The 19,443-nt window shown below is 38.1% G+C and overlaps 1 protein-coding gene across 2 annotated transcripts; it reads right to left on the minus strand.

Annotated features, from left to right (window-relative positions):
* Window positions 1–1,095: 1,095 nt before the first annotated feature.
* Window positions 1,096–8,460, minus strand: rbm39a (RNA binding motif protein 39a). 2 transcript variants are annotated; one of them, XM_017682913.2, is made up of 17 exons: window positions 8,204–8,460; window positions 7,504–7,566; window positions 7,274–7,334; window positions 6,049–6,098; window positions 5,617–5,853; window positions 5,232–5,297; window positions 5,071–5,124; window positions 4,820–4,937; window positions 4,579–4,731; window positions 4,327–4,464; window positions 4,160–4,225; window positions 3,818–4,022; window positions 3,600–3,680; window positions 3,372–3,492; window positions 3,154–3,259; window positions 2,982–3,060; window positions 1,096–1,767 (listed from the first exon to the last, which is right to left on the minus strand). In XM_017682913.2, the coding sequence occupies exons 3-17, from the start codon at window positions 7,277–7,279 to the stop codon at window positions 1,667–1,669; spliced, it is 1,581 nt and encodes a 526-aa protein (XP_017538402.1). In that variant the 5' UTR covers window positions 7,280–7,334; window positions 7,504–7,566; window positions 8,204–8,460; the 3' UTR covers window positions 1,096–1,666. The 2 variants fall into 2 exon arrangements, with proteins under 2 accessions (XP_017538402.1, XP_017538400.1); XM_017682911.2 differs by lacking the exon at window positions 7,274–7,334.
* Window positions 8,461–19,443: the final 10,983 nt, after the last annotated feature.

Genomic DNA, 19,443 nt, shown 5'->3' on the forward strand with positions numbered 1-19,443 from the left:
GTGCTTGCACATTTTGCTAAATAAGGAAAAATGTAAATGTGCATTTCACAACTTACAACTGCGGACATGTGTCTGGACTTTACATGAAAGGAAAAGTAGGGCTCCATCAGCTTTAGAGGATGAAAACCGTACGAGTCATCTGATCCTCCATGCACTGGGCAGCAACAGCTTTGGGTTGGGTCAGCTAAGCCAAAGCACTTGGCCAAGATGCTGAGTTTGCAACATAGAGCATGTAGAAAGAGGACATGATTACAGTAATTCTTTTAAACAGCCCAACCCTATGAGAGTATTCTTCTCCCTAAAATCAGAGACCAAGTTCATAAACTAAATATAACCTATTAAACAACAATCTATTTTGAATGTAATGCTCCTGATATTGGAAGCTTATGAGCATAACTAATGTCATGATAAAAACTTTGATGTAGTACATAAACTGTTTCAACCCACTGTTCACTCCCTAGTCTGAGCGACAAACACAGCCCCTTCTGAAATCCTTTGGTTTTGTTATATCACAAAAACCAATGTATTTACTTCTACACTTTTTCATCCTGCAAGTTTAGCCACACCTACTCAACGTTGAAAGGGGTATTTCAGCCCAGACTGCTTTTGAATTAAGCACAATACAGACAGCCAATCAGAACATGTCACTTACATACATCAGTCTTGCCCTGTACATGCATCTGGCACAAAATTGTAAGGGATAAAAGGGAAACTGGAACATTGTCACGTAAAATGAATGTTTTTGGTACTAATTGAAGAACATTTTTTGTGTTAAAAAAAGGCATTAGGTCTTACACAAGACTCTTCTTACAAAATAACTAGGCCAGCACTACTTATCCTTGTTAAGGTCATTTGCCTGAGAAGGCTTTTGAAGCTGCACTGAAAAGCCTGGAGAACAAACATTTTTCTCTTATTCAGGCATCTCCTACATGTCTGCTCTTAAAGTATACTTTTATTTTCTCATTTCACTTGCTGCACACACCTTGTCATGAAACAAACAGGAAGGATCCCTTTATATTTCCAATTCTACTTCTGTTAAATTGCTTTTCTGGTTTTAATGTAATTGCTTACATCAGGACAATAAAACCAAAAACCTTTGCCAGTATCATGGCTTTATTTGAAATGAACTGTTCATCAAGGATTTTACAAAATCAAATCTTGATTAGAAAAACAGGATGCTCTGAAACCATATAGTCTCTATGAGGCTCTCATCACCCATTTAGTTCCCACAGCTCATAGAGCCCAAAACACTGAATGTGTAGATATTTAACCAAAACTGTCAGGTTTAATTAAAAAAATTCCAACATTTTCATTATGTGTGTGGCTAACTGTACATTTTCTAAAGTGGAATTCATGCCAATCACAAAGACAATACATGTTGAAGAAAAAAAAAAAATTATATCAACAACATAAGGTCAAGACACCTTGACGGGAGGAGGGGAAAAAAAATGGCTGTACATACAAAACTACCACAGAACCTTCTTTATATGCCCAATTAACATGAAGGGCATCTGAACCTCTTAAAATCAATTAATTTAAACAAAAACAAACAAACAAAAAAAGAAAAAAGGAACTGCCATAGCTTGCAGAATTTCAATACGAATATTTTACCCAAAAATGTTAAAAAGAGAAAGGCTGAAAAATAATGATCCTCAGAGGCAAGAGATCACCGGCGAGTAGGCATAAGAAGCTGTGTTGCTTGCACTGACTCAGGGAACAGATTGTGGTATGTTGGCAGGGGGACATATGCTGCTTTGATCATTTTACCTGTGAAAAGAACCAGCAAATGAGACAGGTACTCAAAAGTAGATAAATAAGTAATGTAGTATGGCAAAAATAATACACTCACAATGTTTGGTTTTTCTGACAACTAAGTTGGGCCCAAAAAAAATAAAATAAAAAAAATATTAATACAAAACCCCCCCAAAACTGAACTAGTGGCATATTTATAATAAATAATAAAAAAAAAATAATTCAGCATGTCACATTTCAGGCAATTACTCTAAATTAAACAGGACTAATTGTGCTCACTAAGCTAGCAGGCTTCATATCTAAATACTTAGGAACACATTTAATACACCTTTTGTCCTTCCAGTCGTTCTTTAGTCCCTCAAATTTGAGTCCATGAGTGTGTTTACGTGCACTCATTAACCAGTTATCCAATTATTTAAAAGGTCATGTAAACCCCATTTAGAAATCAGATTAAGAAATCCGATAAAGGCAGCTGGGTTTTAGCTCAGTAATCAGATTTCACTGCATGTATACTCGTAGTCCAATTTCTGTTGGATTTCTAACAGATTTCTCAGTCTGCGCATACGTGAGAAGAGACAGTGGTAGCAGAAATAAGCAAGCAGCGTTGCCGTGAGATGACAGAAAAACAATGAGTGGCACTGAAATCAAACATGAAATAAAGGATTTTAATATTCATCTTCTACATGATTTAGGTATGTATTTTCAGGTAAAGGGGAGAGATAAAGCTGCAGCCTCAAGCTCAAGTTTTACATTACGTTTGTCACATCTTTTGCGAGTTTATTGGCTAGCTGCAAAACAGAAATCTGATTACTGTCTGACTCATGTCGACCCAGAGTTTCCCCATTAACTGACTACAAGAGCATGTAAACGTCTTGATTGGATTACTGACAAAATCTTTTCTGCAGTTATCAAATTATTAAGTGCATGTAAACGCACTTAAGTGTTATGTGCAATCTAAACTTAGAAGAAGAACAAAGCCTGTTCTTTGTTGAGCATGGTAGCCAAGCTACTACTAACCAACTCCTCTCTCCTAGTTAAGAACACTGGTTATCATTTACTAAGTGTTAGATTCAGACACTTAATATTAAATAATTGATTTAAAGTTATACCCCATTTATGTATTTAGTTACTGTAAACTTGACTGAAATGTGATTGTTTAGATTAAATAAAAAATAAAGCATGAACACAAAAGCAATGTAAACAAAACTGTTTTACATTACAAATCTTACCTCCAAACCAACGTCCATGTAATGCACTTACTGCGGCCATAGCAGCAGGGATGGTTGGACACTTCACATATACATTTCCCTACGAACAAAAACACAGAGTATTAGCATGGCTGTGAGGTATATGACCAAACTACTGACTTCCTGACTTCCATGTTATCAAATAAGTACGTACCTCAGTAGATTTCTTGTCCACATATATATGAATAACACCACCATGTTTGTTACATTCTTCAATTACATCATCTTGGATTTCAATATCCCATCCAGGATCATTCTCCCTATGAAAGTAAGGACACATATTTAAAAAGTGTTAAAGGAAACATAACTCACTGAAAAACACCAATAACGTATTATATACGTCCATACACATGACACTGCAGAGATACTTACGAGTGTGGATCAAACATGTTAGAAAGCTGGAAGCAGTGTGTGGCAATAGGCTGAGATGGTAGATTTAAAGCTTGGTTTGTGGGCATGCTGATGTTGAAACTTAACCCAGGATTCATAGCCGCTACAACAGAACAAAACACGGTGAACAAACTGAACAAGAAAATCTCAAGACCAACTTTTAATTTTATCAACAGGGATTTAGTCAATACTGTATTTTTCAAAACCCACCTGTAGCTGCTGCCATTGCAACCATGGAGCCACTCATCTGAAGAGCCTGCTGTGCAGCTGGAGGGATCTGCAGACCAGTACCTTAAAATACATAAATTGCATGTTAATAATTCAGAGAAAAAAGAAAAAAAAAAAAAGTCATTAGGACAATGTACACTTTTAGGGGAGGGGGAAAACGGGGAAAGACAGCAGCATTTTAATTGGCAATGAAATCTTACCTTCAGCCAGCCTGGCCATGAGCTGCAGCCTTCCAGTAGTGCCCAGGTCGATGCCAGTCCTCTCCAACTCATCATTATCCAGGAAGGAGCTTGCTGTGGACGCATCGGTGCGCTCAGTCACATGACCCACTTTCATTGGCCTGCCAGCCAGCTCAAAGCCATTTAGCTGCTCCAAGGCTTTCTTAGCACATTCAGCATCAGCAAACTGGATGGGAAGGAAGGAGACATAAAACAAATAAATAAATGTACACACACACACACACACAATGCATTTAAAACATCACATACTATTATTGGAATTTATATAAACAGATACAGTAAGACTAATCATTATTGACTCACTGTGATAAAGCCATATCCTTTGGATCGCCCTGTTTCAGTATCCATCATAAGCTGAATACTATCAATCTATTTGGAAAAGAAAGCAAAAAAAAAATTAAATAACTGAATATGCCACTGACTGTACAATTATACACTGACAAGTAGGCACAATACTTGAGAAATTTTACCCGTCCAAATGGTTCAAAGATTCCTCTGAGCATGTCCTCAGTGATATTGAAGTGAAGTGAGCCAACATAAAGCCTCATAGGCCCAGCACTGCCTTTCTGCAAGTTGTTTGCCGTTGCAGCTGCTCTGTTCTTTTCAGCCTGGAAACAAATAATAGGAGCAAGTATATCTTGCATCAGAATATACAGCTAAAACACAAGAATGGTCTTAAATATTTGCTATAAGGTTTCTTTCTTTCTTTCTTTTTTTTTTACCTGTGAAGCCTGAACAATGATCGGTACACCTAGCAGCCTTTGTCCAGACAGGCCAATTGCCAGAGGCACAGAAGTGGCTTCCACAAATTCAATGTAAGCAATGCCTTTGGATCTCCTGGAGTTCCTGTCAGAGATCATCCTCACATCTCTTACCTGTTTTTGGAGAACTGGGTATTAACACTGTACATATCACAACCAACGAAAGTCAGAAGCTGACATAAGTAAAGGATAAATTACTGACTTTTCCCACAGCAGAGAAGAACTCTTCCAGGTCCCGTGGCCGGATTCTGGCAGCAAGCTGCATGCAGAAAACTGTACGTGCATCCCTCTCCTCTGGCGTAAGGTTATCTATGGGTTGTCTAGAAACAAATACATTTAACATTTGGTCAAAATGGGAAAGAGAAAATCCATAAAATGGGGGAATAAAAAAAAAGACAAACAAACAAACCCTTGTCGCTGCAAGATAAGGGTTTCAATCTGGTTCAAGCTTACCTGATAGGGCTTTTGTCTCTTCTGAAAGGGCTGCGGCTTCTAGACCTTTTACGGCTACATGGAAAAGCTTTCTGTTAGTGTTTCAGCATATATCACCAACTTTTGACTCATACATTGAACAGTCAACTACCCACACACAACAAAAATAGTATCATAAAAACCTTAGTTTGATGGCAGGTGGTGGGCCAGTCTTCCCCCTGGAACCACCGTTAAATTTCAGGCCAGAACTGTGATTTAAAAACAAGGTTTATCTCAGCAGCTACTACTATTGCTCCATTTTTAATGGCTGTCAAAAAATGTATGGTTCAATGGGGGGTGGGGGGGGGGTGTGACCAGACAATGTTTTGCTCACTTGACAACTTCAGGGAGAACCAACCAGAAATAATTACATATAGAGGAGGGGATGTAACTGCTTTTCAAGACACAGACATCACAAATACTTTAAGGAATAGTAAATCTACTTTTAAAAGCTAAAAATTTAAAATAAACAAAGTAGTAGCTAGATTTACACAGCTATACAAATAAAAAAAAAAACAGCATACATACAAGGACACTCTGAAGCGGCCTCCGCGCTCTCTGCTCCTTGAGCGGCTGCGGCGTCTTTCCTTACTCCGACTGCGTCTCTTGTCGCGGCTCCGGCTCCTCTTACGTTCCCGACTCTTTTCCCGGCTTCGGGTCCTTTTACGTTCCCGACTCTTGCTTCTCTTTCGTTCCCTACTCCTGCTACGACTCTTGCTTCTCTTTCGCTCCCTACTCCTGCTACGACTCCTGCTCTTCTTTTTCCTTCCATTTCAAGATTTTACAATTTGTCAATATGTACATGTAATTAATCAAAATTAATGCATTTAATTGAACAACTGACTGAATACTGAAAATATTTACAATGTCTCCTATTTATGATCAAATGAGTTATGAAGCAAATATTTGCTTTTAAAATAATCTAATAAAAAAAATTATTAAAAAATAAAAAAGACTTACTTCTTACTCCGGTCTTCATGGCCATTGGAACTTATGGACTTGGTCTCATCCTAAGCAGGGTCGATAGAAGAACATCATGAGGAGGACGGCGTAACATTGCAAGTCGTAAGGATAAAGGGGGGGATGGGAACAAAAGAGAATATGATATGATCATTAAATATGTGTTCTTTACAAGGTTTATGTGTGGGAGAACGACAAATAAAAGGGCCATTAGAACCACAAGGCTGCCATTTTTCTCTTTCCTTACTAGTATTTGTAATTCGTATGTGGTACGGTCACAATAGGTCAAGACTAGTGCTATGCTGTGAATGTAAAAATGGCATATTCAGTGATTCATTCTTTCAGCAGCCTGACAGGTTCAGTACCAAGGCTATCTGTGCCTATAAGACCCAAAGTGGCAACGCTAGCAGCCAGCCACTAAGCGAGCTCCAGTGGTGGATGCCATTCCAGTGATCTTCACCCCATTTGCCTTCGTGGATTGTAAGAGTTCGATGCCACCTCTGTCACACATCTCGCCCTGAAGCAAACAGGGATTCACACGGCTTAGTAATATCGACTTCCAAAGAACATCTAAAGTTGAGATGTTCTTTAAATGTACCTAATGATCAGCATAAGTTTTTTTTAAAACATAAGTGGCCATCTGTATTCATCAGAAAAATGTGACAAAACTATTTTGTATTGTGTAGAGAGCCATCGTTTCCTGTCTGTAAGACCAGAGAAACAACCACACATCACTGATATTAAAGTCAACTGCATGCATAATACTTAATGCATGAAGTGATGAATTTCCCTTAAAATGTGTCAGTATTGATAACCTCCTGGTTATAATTTATGCTCATCTTTGTTCAATTCCAATCCCATGTAAAACATGAAAACTATGTGGAATAGCTTGTAAGCCCACTCCAGAATATCTGTAATGAGAATTTTAACAATTAGGCCAATGTAAGTTTACATCAACAAAAATCAGACGTTCACTACAGTGTTACTCTATAAGACATGCAGACTACAGTAACCTTTCAGTAACTAACTTATTCTGAAAAATCATGAGGATAGTTGCTAAAAAATACCATGCATTTAAAAGCGTGAATAGTCTCCAAAGACTTCATACCAGGACTTAATTTCATGTGCATCCACTGCATTTATTTTTGTCGGCACCATTATCATTCAGCCTATGTGTTTTCAACCAAGGGTACCACAGTACATCAATATATGGGGCAATTACTACCTTCATTTTTTTGACAGTTCACACTGGAATTCATGGGAGTAGAGGTGAGATATAGGCATGTCTACAAAAAGAGATAGATGGGCATTTATTCATTGAAACCACTATGACAGAAACAAACATGTTATTTAGCTATATATAACGAGTTAGCTAACTAAAACAAGGCGTAGCTTGGATTGCAGTTTCAATTGAATGCAAAACTAAGCTAACTTGGTGTTTAATTTAACACCCACCTTTTTAAATGGCGCCTCAAGCATTGCTTCGATGTCAAAGTCGTCGGCCATGATGTCGGTTATCTATTGGCGAGTAAAACAGAGGATAAAAGAATGTGCTGTTAGAGATTCGTTACAAGATTAATTTTAGAGACAGAATTATGCACGGAGCAATAACAATTAATTGATGGCACAATATTTAAACAGAACATTTTAATAAGTTAACTTTCAATAACTTCCTTACTCACTCCTAAAAGCCTGAATGTAGTGCCTGTAGATGGCTGCCTAACATTTCCCTCACAGCGAGCGAGCAAATGTATGCTAGCGAAGAGGTTAGCTGGCTAGCTAGCTAGCATGCAAGTGTTAATTAGTACGTTCACAGCTATAATTGGCTATTTTCTCCTACACCTTAATTATTTACTATGTATGGCATTTATATCGACCATAGCAGATAAAAACCAGCAAGAAACCGAATCTATCTAGCTAGTAATGTCTCATTTTTTTTCGTGTTCGCTGTGTTGTTAGCAAAGGGCTAATAACAGGTCGGCTAGGCTAGCTAGCAAATAAAACGCGCAAACAGAATTGCTTTACCAAAACCATTTTTAGGGTTCAGTATTGTGCAACCCATTATTTTAAGTTAAATATGTATTTAATATTGTATGATATTGTATGTGAGAGGTCAGCTAATCAGAAAAGATCTAGCTTACGTTTTCCGCCTTACCTTGTTAGCTAATGCGGCCTACTAGAATCCCCGTTCAAACGACGGTGAACGTAGGACTCTCTGAATCTCCTTCTCCCTCTTCTTCTGTAGCCTGAAACAAATGTATGCCCCTATAAGTATTTATACACGTATTTCACACAAAATAACTACGTTTCCTACTTCAAATAAACGCTAAATGCTGTACTCCAACACCGCGCTCCACGTTCGCCTTTCCAGACCGTGGCGGCAAACTGTTATGGCGCATGAACGTGCCTCGTTGCATAAGAGGGTTTAACGGCGTCTTCCACAAGGGGGACCTAAGACCACTGAACAGTCTGTGGTGAGCTGTGAGAAGTGGATGCTCACTGCCCGCCCATGATTCCCTCCAAAATATCCAAGAAGGGGAGTGAATGAAATTTCCTTTCCTATTAAGTACCCTTGATTTTTCCTGAAATGTAAATTGCCTCACTAAATTAATTGGGCAGAGCTGACTAGCTGGTGGATACACAATGCTATGGCATCAGATAAAAAGGGCCTATGCTGTAGTTTGAGGTTTGATATGTGTTAAGAGACATGAATGGTCTCTTAACACAGTGGTGTCATATTAGCTATGTTATATTGTAATGCGGTCTGCCTGGGTTTTTTTCTGGAGTGCTGACTAGTAAAGCACAAACTGTCCTATTAAAAAAGTCAGTATACAACAAGCACATGTCCTACTGGTGTCTCCACTGTATCATAGGCAAACAATTTTCTATTGATAGGACACCAAGTAATACCGAAACTTTTAAAAAGTGCACCTCCCTAAACTGTTTAGGGAAATACCATTTGTGAGTGTTCACTGAGTCTCATTGCTGCCTGTGTGCATGTGAGTGAAAGAACGGAAAGAGAGGACGAAAGTAAAAGTAGTTCCTATCCTACACATTTAATAATTATGACCTTTTTGTGATCATTTCACCATTAGTTTAATAATAAAGATGTTTACAGCTTAAAGAAAACACTTTTCATCAATATTGTGATGTGAGGATCGATTCTCGAAAAGGATTGACGGGATCAACAGCATCAATGTTTCAGGATCGATCCGCCCAAGACTACCAAATTAATATAACCTCACTAGCAGCACATAAAAGCTGAACAAACAGAAGTCCAAAGACATTAAATGCATTTCATTAATTAAGTTAGAATTATTTAAAATCAACACATTTCTGTTGTTATTTAATTGTTACCCTGAAATCAAGACTTAATTATTTAATTTTATTGTCAGAAAATATTTCATACAAATACTACCTCATGGCTAAATTAGTGATGCGCACTTGTGCCAACCAACCCCAAAAAGTTTTCTAGAGGAAAGTTGGCACAACATTAAAAGGCTATAGACAACTTAAGTAATCTGAGCTTTTGATTTAAAGCTTAAAAAGTAGGAACATCTTACATGCTACAAATGTATTGGAAATTCAGTATAAACAATGATATAGTACAGTATTATATTCTGGATAAGTATGTTATTTAACATAAAATAATAAATTGCTGCTATTGGAACAAAACCTCATATCTCCAAAACAACATTATAGGAGAATGGAAAAACTTATTTTACTTTTAAGTCAATGGACAATGGACAAAATGTAAAGGGTAACAGGTATTTTCAAATCACTTCACAAACTAAAAAATGGACATACAAGGTTTTGTCCCCAACAACAGCAATGTTTGTGACAAAGGCTCTCTACATTTATACACACACACACACCTAGGGGCAATGTAGCATGTTCAATTGGCCTAACTGCATGCCTTTGGACTGTGGGAGGAAATCAATGGCGACACAGGGAGAACACGCAAACCCCACACAGAGGGGACCCCAGTCGCCCAGCTGGGGAATTGAACCCAGGCCCTCCTTGCTGTGAGGCAACAGCGCTACCCACCACATCGCCCTCTTTTTATATATGTATATATACATAGATATATAGATTATAGATAGAGTATGTAACATCTAATTCTATATTTACTTCTTTAGCTGGTGTTGTAACGACATTAACAGGTTATAATGTTCAGAGGTCTTGACAAAATGGATCAATGTTGTTGTGTTAGATATGTGCAAGAGTTTCTCCTACTCACTCAGAAATTGCCACTGTGCCAACCAACCCCATTTTACCTCACAAAATGTCATCAAGAATGAATAAAATGTCACTTATGATGTTAATGCATGTTTGTGTGGTGAGGTAATATGATTGCTGCCCAACTATCTTGAGGGGCAGATACAAAACCTTCCATTTCATGGTGGATTAAACTTCGTGAGTTGCTGCTGCTATTTTGTCAGCAAAGCATTTTGGGATTGACCATCAGTTTCCCTTAATGTTTTTCTACAGTTTGGAGCAGTGCACAATGGTTACTCTAATCATCCTCTCTATGAAATACCCTGTGTATGCTGAATCACTGTAATGTTAACCACACTGTTAAATTTGGAACAGCATTAAAAAATGACTTAAATGAGGCCTCTCACCAGAAGTCACCAGGCATTATTTATGTTGTCTGGACCAAGCTGAGTGTATGTGAAAATGGCTAGGATAAAGTAAGTGAATAGGCTGATTTTACTGAGTCAAAATTTTAAAATAAACTAAAAATAAGTACTCAGTAGTCATACAAGTTGTTATTTCATGCAAAGTCATTCAAGACAAACTGACAATTTGTTCTGGCTAAATCAGGCCTATTAAAGTGATGTGTAATGAAGTACTGCAGCCTAGCATGCTTTTGCCATATATGTCCTCTTGGTCAATGCTGTCTCCTTCATGGCCATGACGTCTCAGACACTAAGAGCGTAGTGTTACCATTAGGCGGAACTGAAACTCCTGAAAATTTATGGTAACTCAAAATGGCATGAGTGGAAAGATTAGATTATGTGTTGCCTGGTGAAGTTGCCCAGCAAATGTTAGCATGTCAACAAGTTGTTTTAGCTCCTCTGACAATTAATTGTTTAAATTGTTTATGTTTCTAGATATGGCTTAGAGTAGATTGGCAAAACAAAAGATTCAGTTTACAATAGGTAATATGTGAATTTGGGCTTAACTGAATTTGGGCTTAACTCACATCCCTCCAGTTGTAAAACAGACGGCTCTACACAACTACACAATGAAAAAAAGAGATTGACATGCACAAAAAGGTGATCTGTTTATTTCACACATAAATACAGAATTGGCAGACATTGAGAATTAGTGCTGGGTATTGGTGTCGTTTTTAATATTAGTAACATTTATAGTTACTTTAGTGTTTAGTAATTGAAACAGTTATTTTCTGACTGCAACAGATACCGAGTACAGCTACCAATAGTATGTTTCTTCTGTGGAAATGTATTTCTGTCTAATTCATGTCCACAATATTGTATAAGATTTTGGTGTACTATTAAAAGAAGCAGAACAAAACAGTTCAATCAGAACAAGGTATGTCACATTTTCAAGGCATTCTTTTAAGATAGAGTACCAACACTGAGAAAGCATGGGTTCATTAGTATTCTTAATGCTTTAAATATCATCTGATGCTGTGATGTACAGTGCTGTACAAATATTGTTTATTTAATTTGCAGTCAATACAGCCACTGAGTGCAATTAATTTTTCAGCGTGAAAAAAAAACAGAAATCTTATATGTAAAAGAAGAATTCAGATAAGCTTCAGCAATTAAATACAACCCCAATTCCAATGAAGTTGGGACATTGTGTGAAATTGCAAATATTCACACATTTTGAATTTGATGTCTGCAACACGTTCCAAAGAAGTTGGGACAGGGACAAAAAAAGACTGGGAAAGTTGAGGAATGCTCAAAAAACACCTGTTTGGAACATTCCACAGGTGAACAGGTTCAATGGAAACAGGTGAGTACCATGATTGGGTATAAAGGGAGCATCCCTGAAAGGCTCAGTCGTTCACAAGCAAGCATGGGGCGAGGTTCACCACTTTGTGAACAACTGCGTGAGCAAATAGTCCAACAGTTTAAGAACAATGTTTCTCAATGTGCAATTGCAAGGAATTTAGGAATTTCATAATCTACAGTCCATAATATCATCAAAAGATTCAGAGAATCTAGAGAAATCTCTGCAAGTAAGTGGCAAGGCAGAAAACCAACATTGAATTGAAGGCTTCTCTGGGCCTGAATTCATCTGAGATGGACTGATGCAAAGTGGAAAAGTGTCCTGTGGTCTGACGAGTCCACATTTCAAATTGTTTTTGGAAATCATGGACGTTGTGTCCTCTGGGCCAAAGATGAAAAGGACTATCTGGATGGTTATCAGCGCAAAGTTCAAAAACCAGCATCTCTGATGGTATGGGGGTGTTAGTGCCCATGGCATAGGTAACTTGCACATCTCTGAAGGCACCATTAATGCTGAAAGGTTTTGGAGCAACATATGCTGCCATCCAAGCAACATCTTTTTCAGGGACGTCCTTGCTTATTTCAGCAAGACAATGCCAAGCCACATTCTGCACGTATTACAACAGCGTGGCTTCATAGTAAAAGAGTGCAGGTACTAGACTGGCCTACCTGCAGTCCAGACCTGTCTCCAATTGAAAATGTGTGGCGCATTATGAAGCGTAAAATACGACAATGGAGACCGCGGACTGTTGAGCAAATTAAGTTGTACATCAAGCAATAGTGAGAAAGAATTCCACCTACAGAGGATGTTAAAAGTGTTGTTAAAAGGAAAAGTGATGTAACACCGTGGTAAACATGCCCCTGTCCCAACTTCTTTGGAACATGTTGCAGGCATCAAATTCAAAATGGGTGAATATTTGCAAAAAACAATAAAGTTTATCTGTTTGAACATTAAATATCTTGTCTTTGTAGTGTATTCAACTGAATATAGGTTGAAAAAGATTTGCAAATCATTGTATTCTGTTTTTATTTATGTTTTACACAACATACCAACTTCATTGGAATTGGAGTTGTATATTTGTTTGTGTTTTATTCTTGCTAAGCATACACTACTTTGATCTTAATAGCACCAATCCTGTGAGGATACAGAGAGACAAACAAACATTTGACCTTAAAGCATTCTCCTTAGGCTGGAAAATGTTCACCCCATATAGTAAGAGGAGTGAAAAAAAAAATCAATGCAGTACATTGGCTCTCACAGATCAGTGTCTGTTGACCTTCTGGACTGCAGTGACCTTAAGATGAGCTAAACTGACTAGTTCATGTCCCAAATGACATAGCAACATATAATGGTTCTTATGTTGCCTGTATAATTTTTATATATATTTTATGATGAACTGGCCTTTTTTAAAATTTATTTATTAAGAATAAAACCTCATTATATTGAACTTACATACATTATTCCTTCCTGAAAAAAGTTACCATTCAGAAAATACAAGGTTTAATTCTGACGTGATATAGAAAATAAGGTTGTGCAAAGGTTTCTAAATAATAATAAAAAAAGACAAAAAAACCTTTATGACCTTGCATTTTTCTTGGTTTAATCTCATTCTTTCCGTTGTATATTGCCACAGCTTGCTTGCTCCTTTGCTGGCTGCCAACTTTCCGTAATTAGCTCTCTCTCTCTCTCTCTGTGTCTTTCTCTCCCTCTTCTCTCTTTCTCCGTCTTTCTCTCCCTCGTCTCTCTCTCTGCCTTCAGCCCAGTAGAGCGCAGCCAAATGTAAATCTCCTGGGAGGCTTTGGACAGTATAAACATGACACACATCTGGAGGACGCCAGTTTCTTGACACGTTACAAGAACCAGTCAGTGTGACCAGTGCGGGGTCGTTCATCTTCCTGTATGCGCCACCACCTCATTGGCCTTATTCAGTTTTTCCATTCGGTGCTCTCTCTCTCTCTCTCTCTCTCTCATGTGTTGTTGGGTTTTACTGCAAGACTCTAGTAGCGCTGTCCCCTATAATCTCATGTCTAACACTTAATACCTATTTGCCTTTGCCATTTAAAGGAAACAGTCGCCTTTTTGTTTTGAAAGGGATATACTTCATTGCAGGAAAGAATGTGTTTAAATTGTACAAGAAGCCAGTAAAGATGAGAGGAAGAAACATTAAATGCTACTTAGTAAAACAAATTGCTATATGAATCAAGGTAGCATTACAAAGCTGTTGAGGCAAGCAGTGTGGTTTGAGTCAGCAGATTTTAAAGGTGTAAACACTGCTCAAACCCGTGGCTTTTTAGAACAAGCAAAAAAGCCTAGCAAAACAAACAAACAAACAAAAACTGGCATTACATACAAGCATTCCAGCGCAAAAGTTCCTTGTTTAAAAAACTACTCAAGTACTGAGTCACTTATAGAAGAGCAGTGGATCTTCTTAGTATATCCACTACTTACAGTGGGGAAAAAAGTATTTAGTCAGTCACCAAATGTGCAAGTTCTCCCACTTAAAAAGATGAGAGAGGCCTGTAATTGACATCATAGGTAGACTATGAGAGACAAATTGAGGAAAAAAAAAAATCAGAAAAAATCACATTGTCTGATTTTTAAAGAATTTATTTGCAAATAATGGTGGAAAATAAGTATTTGGTCAATAACAAAAGTTCATATCAATACTTTGCTATATATCCTTTGTTGGCAATGACAGAGGTCAAACGTTTTCTGTAAGTCTTTACAAGGTTGGTACACACCGTTGCTGGTATGTTGGCCCATTCCTCCATGCAGATCTCCTCTAGAGCAGTGATGTTTTGGGGCTGTCGGTGGGCAACACAGACTTTCAACTCCCTCCAAAGGTTTTCTATGGGGTTGAGATCTGGAGACTGGATAGGCCACTCCAGGACCTTGAAATGCTTCTTACAGAGCCACACCTTTGTTGCCCTGGCAGTGTGCTTGGGATCATTGTCATGCTGAAAGACCCAGCCACGTTTCATCTTCAATGCCCTTGTTAATGGAAGGAGGTATGCATTCAAAATCTCACAATTCATGGCCCCATTCATTCTTTCATGTACACGGACCAGTCGTCCTGGTTCCTTTGCAGAGAAACAGCCCCAAAGCATGATGTTGCCACCCCCATGCTTCACAGTTGGTACGGTATTCTTTGGATGCAACTCAGCATTCACTCTCCTCCAAACACGACGAGTTGTGTTTGTACCAAACAGTTCTACTTTGGTTTCATCTGACCATATGACATTCTCCCAATACTCTCTCCAGCAAACTTCAGTGGCACTGCAAGATCTGAGTCCCTGGCGCCGTAGTGTGTTACTGACAGTAGACAGTCTCCCACGGTAGATTTCTTCACACCAAGCTGCTTGCCTATTGCAGATTCAGTCTTCCCAGCCTGGTGCAGGTCTACAATCTTGTTTCTGGTGTCCTTCGACAGCTCTTTGGTCTTCACCATAGTGGAGTTTGGAGTGTGACTGTTTGAGGTTGTGGGCAGGTGTCTTTTATACAAATAACGAGGTCAAACAGGTGCCATTAATACAGGTAATGAGTGGAGGACAGAGGAGCCTGTTAAAGAAAAAGTTACAGGTCTGTGACAGCCAGAAATCTTGCTTGTTTGTAGGTGATCAAATACTTATTTTCCACCATTATTTGCAAATAAATTCTTTAAAAATCAGACAATGTGAATTTTCTGATTTTTTTTCCTCAATTTGTCTCTCATAGTCTCATAGTCTACCTATGATGTCAATTACAGGCCTCTCTCATCTTTTTAAGTGGGAGAACTTGCACATTTGGTGACTGACTAAATACTTTTTTCCCCACTGTACATAGGAACTGAACTTTCTTTTTGGAATCATTTTGGTCTAAAACTGGGATTGCCCAAAGTGTGGCCCACGAGGATGTTTTTATCTGGCCCCCTAAAAAGTTAACTCAACCCCTCTCCCTTATTCTACGAGAGGACAAAGATCATTTTAAAATTGTTTCATAATTTTTTGTATTGGCATTACTTGGGTCTTGAAAAGCAGAAAATGTAACTAACATCTAGGACTTATCTTTGGAGATGTGGGAAAATATCCCAGCAAATTCATTTTAAAAAACTGAAAGCAAGTCTCCTGAAAAGAATGGAAGATTAAAGATAAAATTAAAAAGCGGACACACTAAATACTGAAAAATCCAATATTATATGTAGTGTTGTGTAATTGTTTCAGATGCTGAAAAATGGATAATCTGTGCTTGTTTTAAATGGAAATATTTTAGTAACAAACATAAAGTCCATAAAACTTAAACAAAACTTGAAACAATCTTATATTGTCCTACATTCAAAATCTTTTTATATTTATACCTTGTTAACTTTTTGGCCCACCACCAATTTGGTCCCCCCACAAATGTGAGAGGTTCAAGCAACAGTAAAGCAGCCTGGGGCCTGAACCAACACAATCAAAATTAACTCAATGTCAATGGCTAAAGCAGAGCTGAGTAAAAAGTTGATTACTTTCTGCACAAATATACATGAAGAGAAGTAAAAATATTTCCATTTGAAATCACCAAGAAAAAGACTAATCAATCAAAATTTGAGCAAATGGAGCACAGAGGAACCTGCTACGATTAATATCTGCTAACATCTCACTCTCGTATGGGAAGCTCTTCAACAAAATCATCTGTATGAGATAAAGTCCGTCCATGTTTCAGCGGAAATGACGGTTTTGTTTGTGTGTTGAGCGTGTGTATGGGTGTCAGTAGTGTCTGAAATAGCTGGGGGAAAGGTTGACTGTGGAGTGAGGCATTCTTTCCATTAGCCAGACGAAAATCAATGCTCTGAGCTCCAGCCAGCAGGCCCTGTCCCCTCCCCCCACAGCAACCCCCACTGGGCCGAGTGGAAAGAGCTGACCCAGGCACGGCACTCTGAAGCTGGCCTTGTTGCAGCCTCTGCCCCCCCGCCTGCCCCTCCTGGTGCTGAGCAATGGTTGTCCTGACACATCTGCCTACGTCAAAAACACACCCACGCACGCCCATGTGAGCTGACAGACAGTGGATGTCCAAACCATGGACCTAAGCATGAATGACTTAGTGAACTGTTTCTGCTCGAGATGGCACTGATCTGATATCCAGTACCCAGAAAGGTTATCAGGCTGATACCAGTGGAGAATGCTATATTTGAAATTGGAGGAAAAGAAAGAACAAATCTGACTCGGTTCTAATATAAATCTAGTCTGAAATATGACTTAAATGCCAGAACTACAAGATAACATGTTAGAAGTCTGCAATGTGTTTTTACTCTGTCTGGTAGAAGGATCTATTTAGTGTGGGTGTCCAATTGGTCACTAAGTTAGGAGCCCTGTCTAATGTTGAAGAAGTAGGCCATCCCCATGGATATTGACTTTCATCATTGTTCATTTCAGAATGACCATCCAATACTGACAGTAACAAGCAAACCATCAATAATAACAGACCAGGCTCAGTTTTTCAGCAGTTTCGTATTAAAATAATCTTCCCATTATGCTGTTCCTTTCTGACAGCATGTTTTATCTGATTCAGCTGAAAAATTTGAAATAGATATTAATAAACTATCACACCATAATCATCAAGTCAGGTGTGCTAAAGCAGAAGAAAACTGTGCAGTGCATGAACTACTCGATTAATTTTTTTTTTCACTGGCTTGATGTTTTTGGGAAATGTATCTGTTATCAGTTGTTTTAAAAGACAGATCAATCCATGCTCTCAAATGCAGGCTTTCATTGCAACTGTTGAGTGGCAGGACTAGCTTTAAAGAATAATGACAAAAATTGCATTTAGTGAATAGTAATGAACAGTAGTGAGCTTGTCAGAATACCTAAATTGAGAGTGCATTATTAATTAAATAGCTGGGACCCACTGGTGGCTCCAAAGTATTGTTATGCATTTCCATAACCTAAGCATAACCAGTTTGAACTGTAGTCCCTGTAGTTACTGAGCAAGCCTCAAATGTGTTAGAGCATGTTTTAAAAACTATTTTAATTTTTAACCAATTGTGCAACCAAGCTAACAGCATAGTTGAAAGTTTTGAATAACTAAAACAAAGTAATTTACCTCAGTAGCGCAGCATTTTAAACAGGAAAATTTGTGTTATATCTAAATAAAAATTGTAGAATTCCAGGCATTTAGGTATATCTATCAACGGTTGCCAAAAATGGAAACATTTGTGAGAGGCAAATCGAACACTGTTTTATTGAAAATCAGATTCAGGGTGCCACAACTAACTTTAGGTTAACTCCACTGTTAGTATTTGTGGTAATAAGAGATAATACATTTTCATTAAGTTTGGAAATTCAATACTTAATCAGAAATCTATTGATCTGTCTGGAGGAGTAGTTCTCTGATGATTCAGGTTCGTCTTGTTACAAAGTGTAATCTGATTAACTGAGATGAATGGAACCAGAACTTGTCAGCGCACAAAGAAAGATCTTGGCATCAGCCATGAGCTTTCAGTGTGGGCCTTCTGGAACACTAGAGTTTCATTGAGACCTTGCACATTGTTGTAGGCCAGCGCTCTCAAAGCCACTGGTCTGTGTCTGAGGACAAATACAATGGATGGTCATCCAGGCCCACATGCACTCAAAACAAAGGAGATATTGGAGCACCTCATTATCATACAAATTGGTGGCCTGGACTATGCGAATAAGTACAAGCAGGATGTAATGGCTATACATTTTGCTTGTGTAAATGACTAAAAAGTGTAACATTTTAACATGATTACTTGCAATCTACTAAACTGTGTTCTTAGTCTGGATTCTAATACGAATGTATGATTTACAAGTGCTAATTATACAGCTGTATGTTATATAGAAAAAGTAAAAGAATACTGAGGATATAAAAAGTGGAAATTTACAGATACTAGGTATCAGTATTGACCTGATCCTGGAGAAAATCCAGCCTGAAATATCACAGAGCCACTCTAGCTACATTCCTATCCAGAATATAGTCAACTGTTGTAGGCTGTGGAAACGAAAATTGTTAGTGAATTGTTCATTTTAGAAATGTTGATGAAACCTTTTCCACACAGCTTTAGCAGAAAATGTGTTTGATAATATTGAAATGTTGCAAAAACCTACATTGGAAACTTTTTGTGGGGAAAAATAATGCATTAATGTACAAAGTTCAGAGTTCCCTCATGTGCCTCTTACAACAAAAACAAACAGCATGGCAAAGAGCTGGAGTCGAACTGAAGGCGAGACAACAGTGATTTTAAAAGGAATGTGCCACATTTCAGCTCTTACAGAGGGAGAGGTATGAAAAGTGCTATAGCCTTTCTAAATGGAAAGTACACAAACAGCAGAGGAACATAATCTGTCACATTACAGTTTTCATGAAAAAATAAATATAATTATAAATATAATGATAAAATTACAATACACAAAATTTATTTAGCACCAGGATATGGAA

Source organism: Pygocentrus nattereri, chromosome 21 (assembly GCF_015220715.1).
Source record: "Pygocentrus nattereri isolate fPygNat1 chromosome 21, fPygNat1.pri, whole genome shotgun sequence".
Lineage (NCBI taxonomy): Eukaryota > Metazoa > Chordata > Actinopteri > Characiformes > Serrasalmidae > Pygocentrus > Pygocentrus nattereri.

Bases quoted from the DNA above. Each gene is read 5' to 3' on its own strand.
- rbm39a (XM_017682911.2), bottom strand. From the start codon at position 7,554: ATGGCCGACGACTTTGACATCGAAGCAATGCTTGAGGCGCCATTTAAA. The intron at 5,298-5,616 runs GTATGTATGCTG...TTTAAATCACAG, and splicing joins GGCCGCTTCAGAGTGTCCTT to TTCTGGCCTGAAATTTAACG. The intron at 3,260-3,371 runs GTAAGTATCTCT...TTACTTTCATAG, and splicing joins AACATGTTTGATCCACACTC to GGAGAATGATCCTGGATGGG.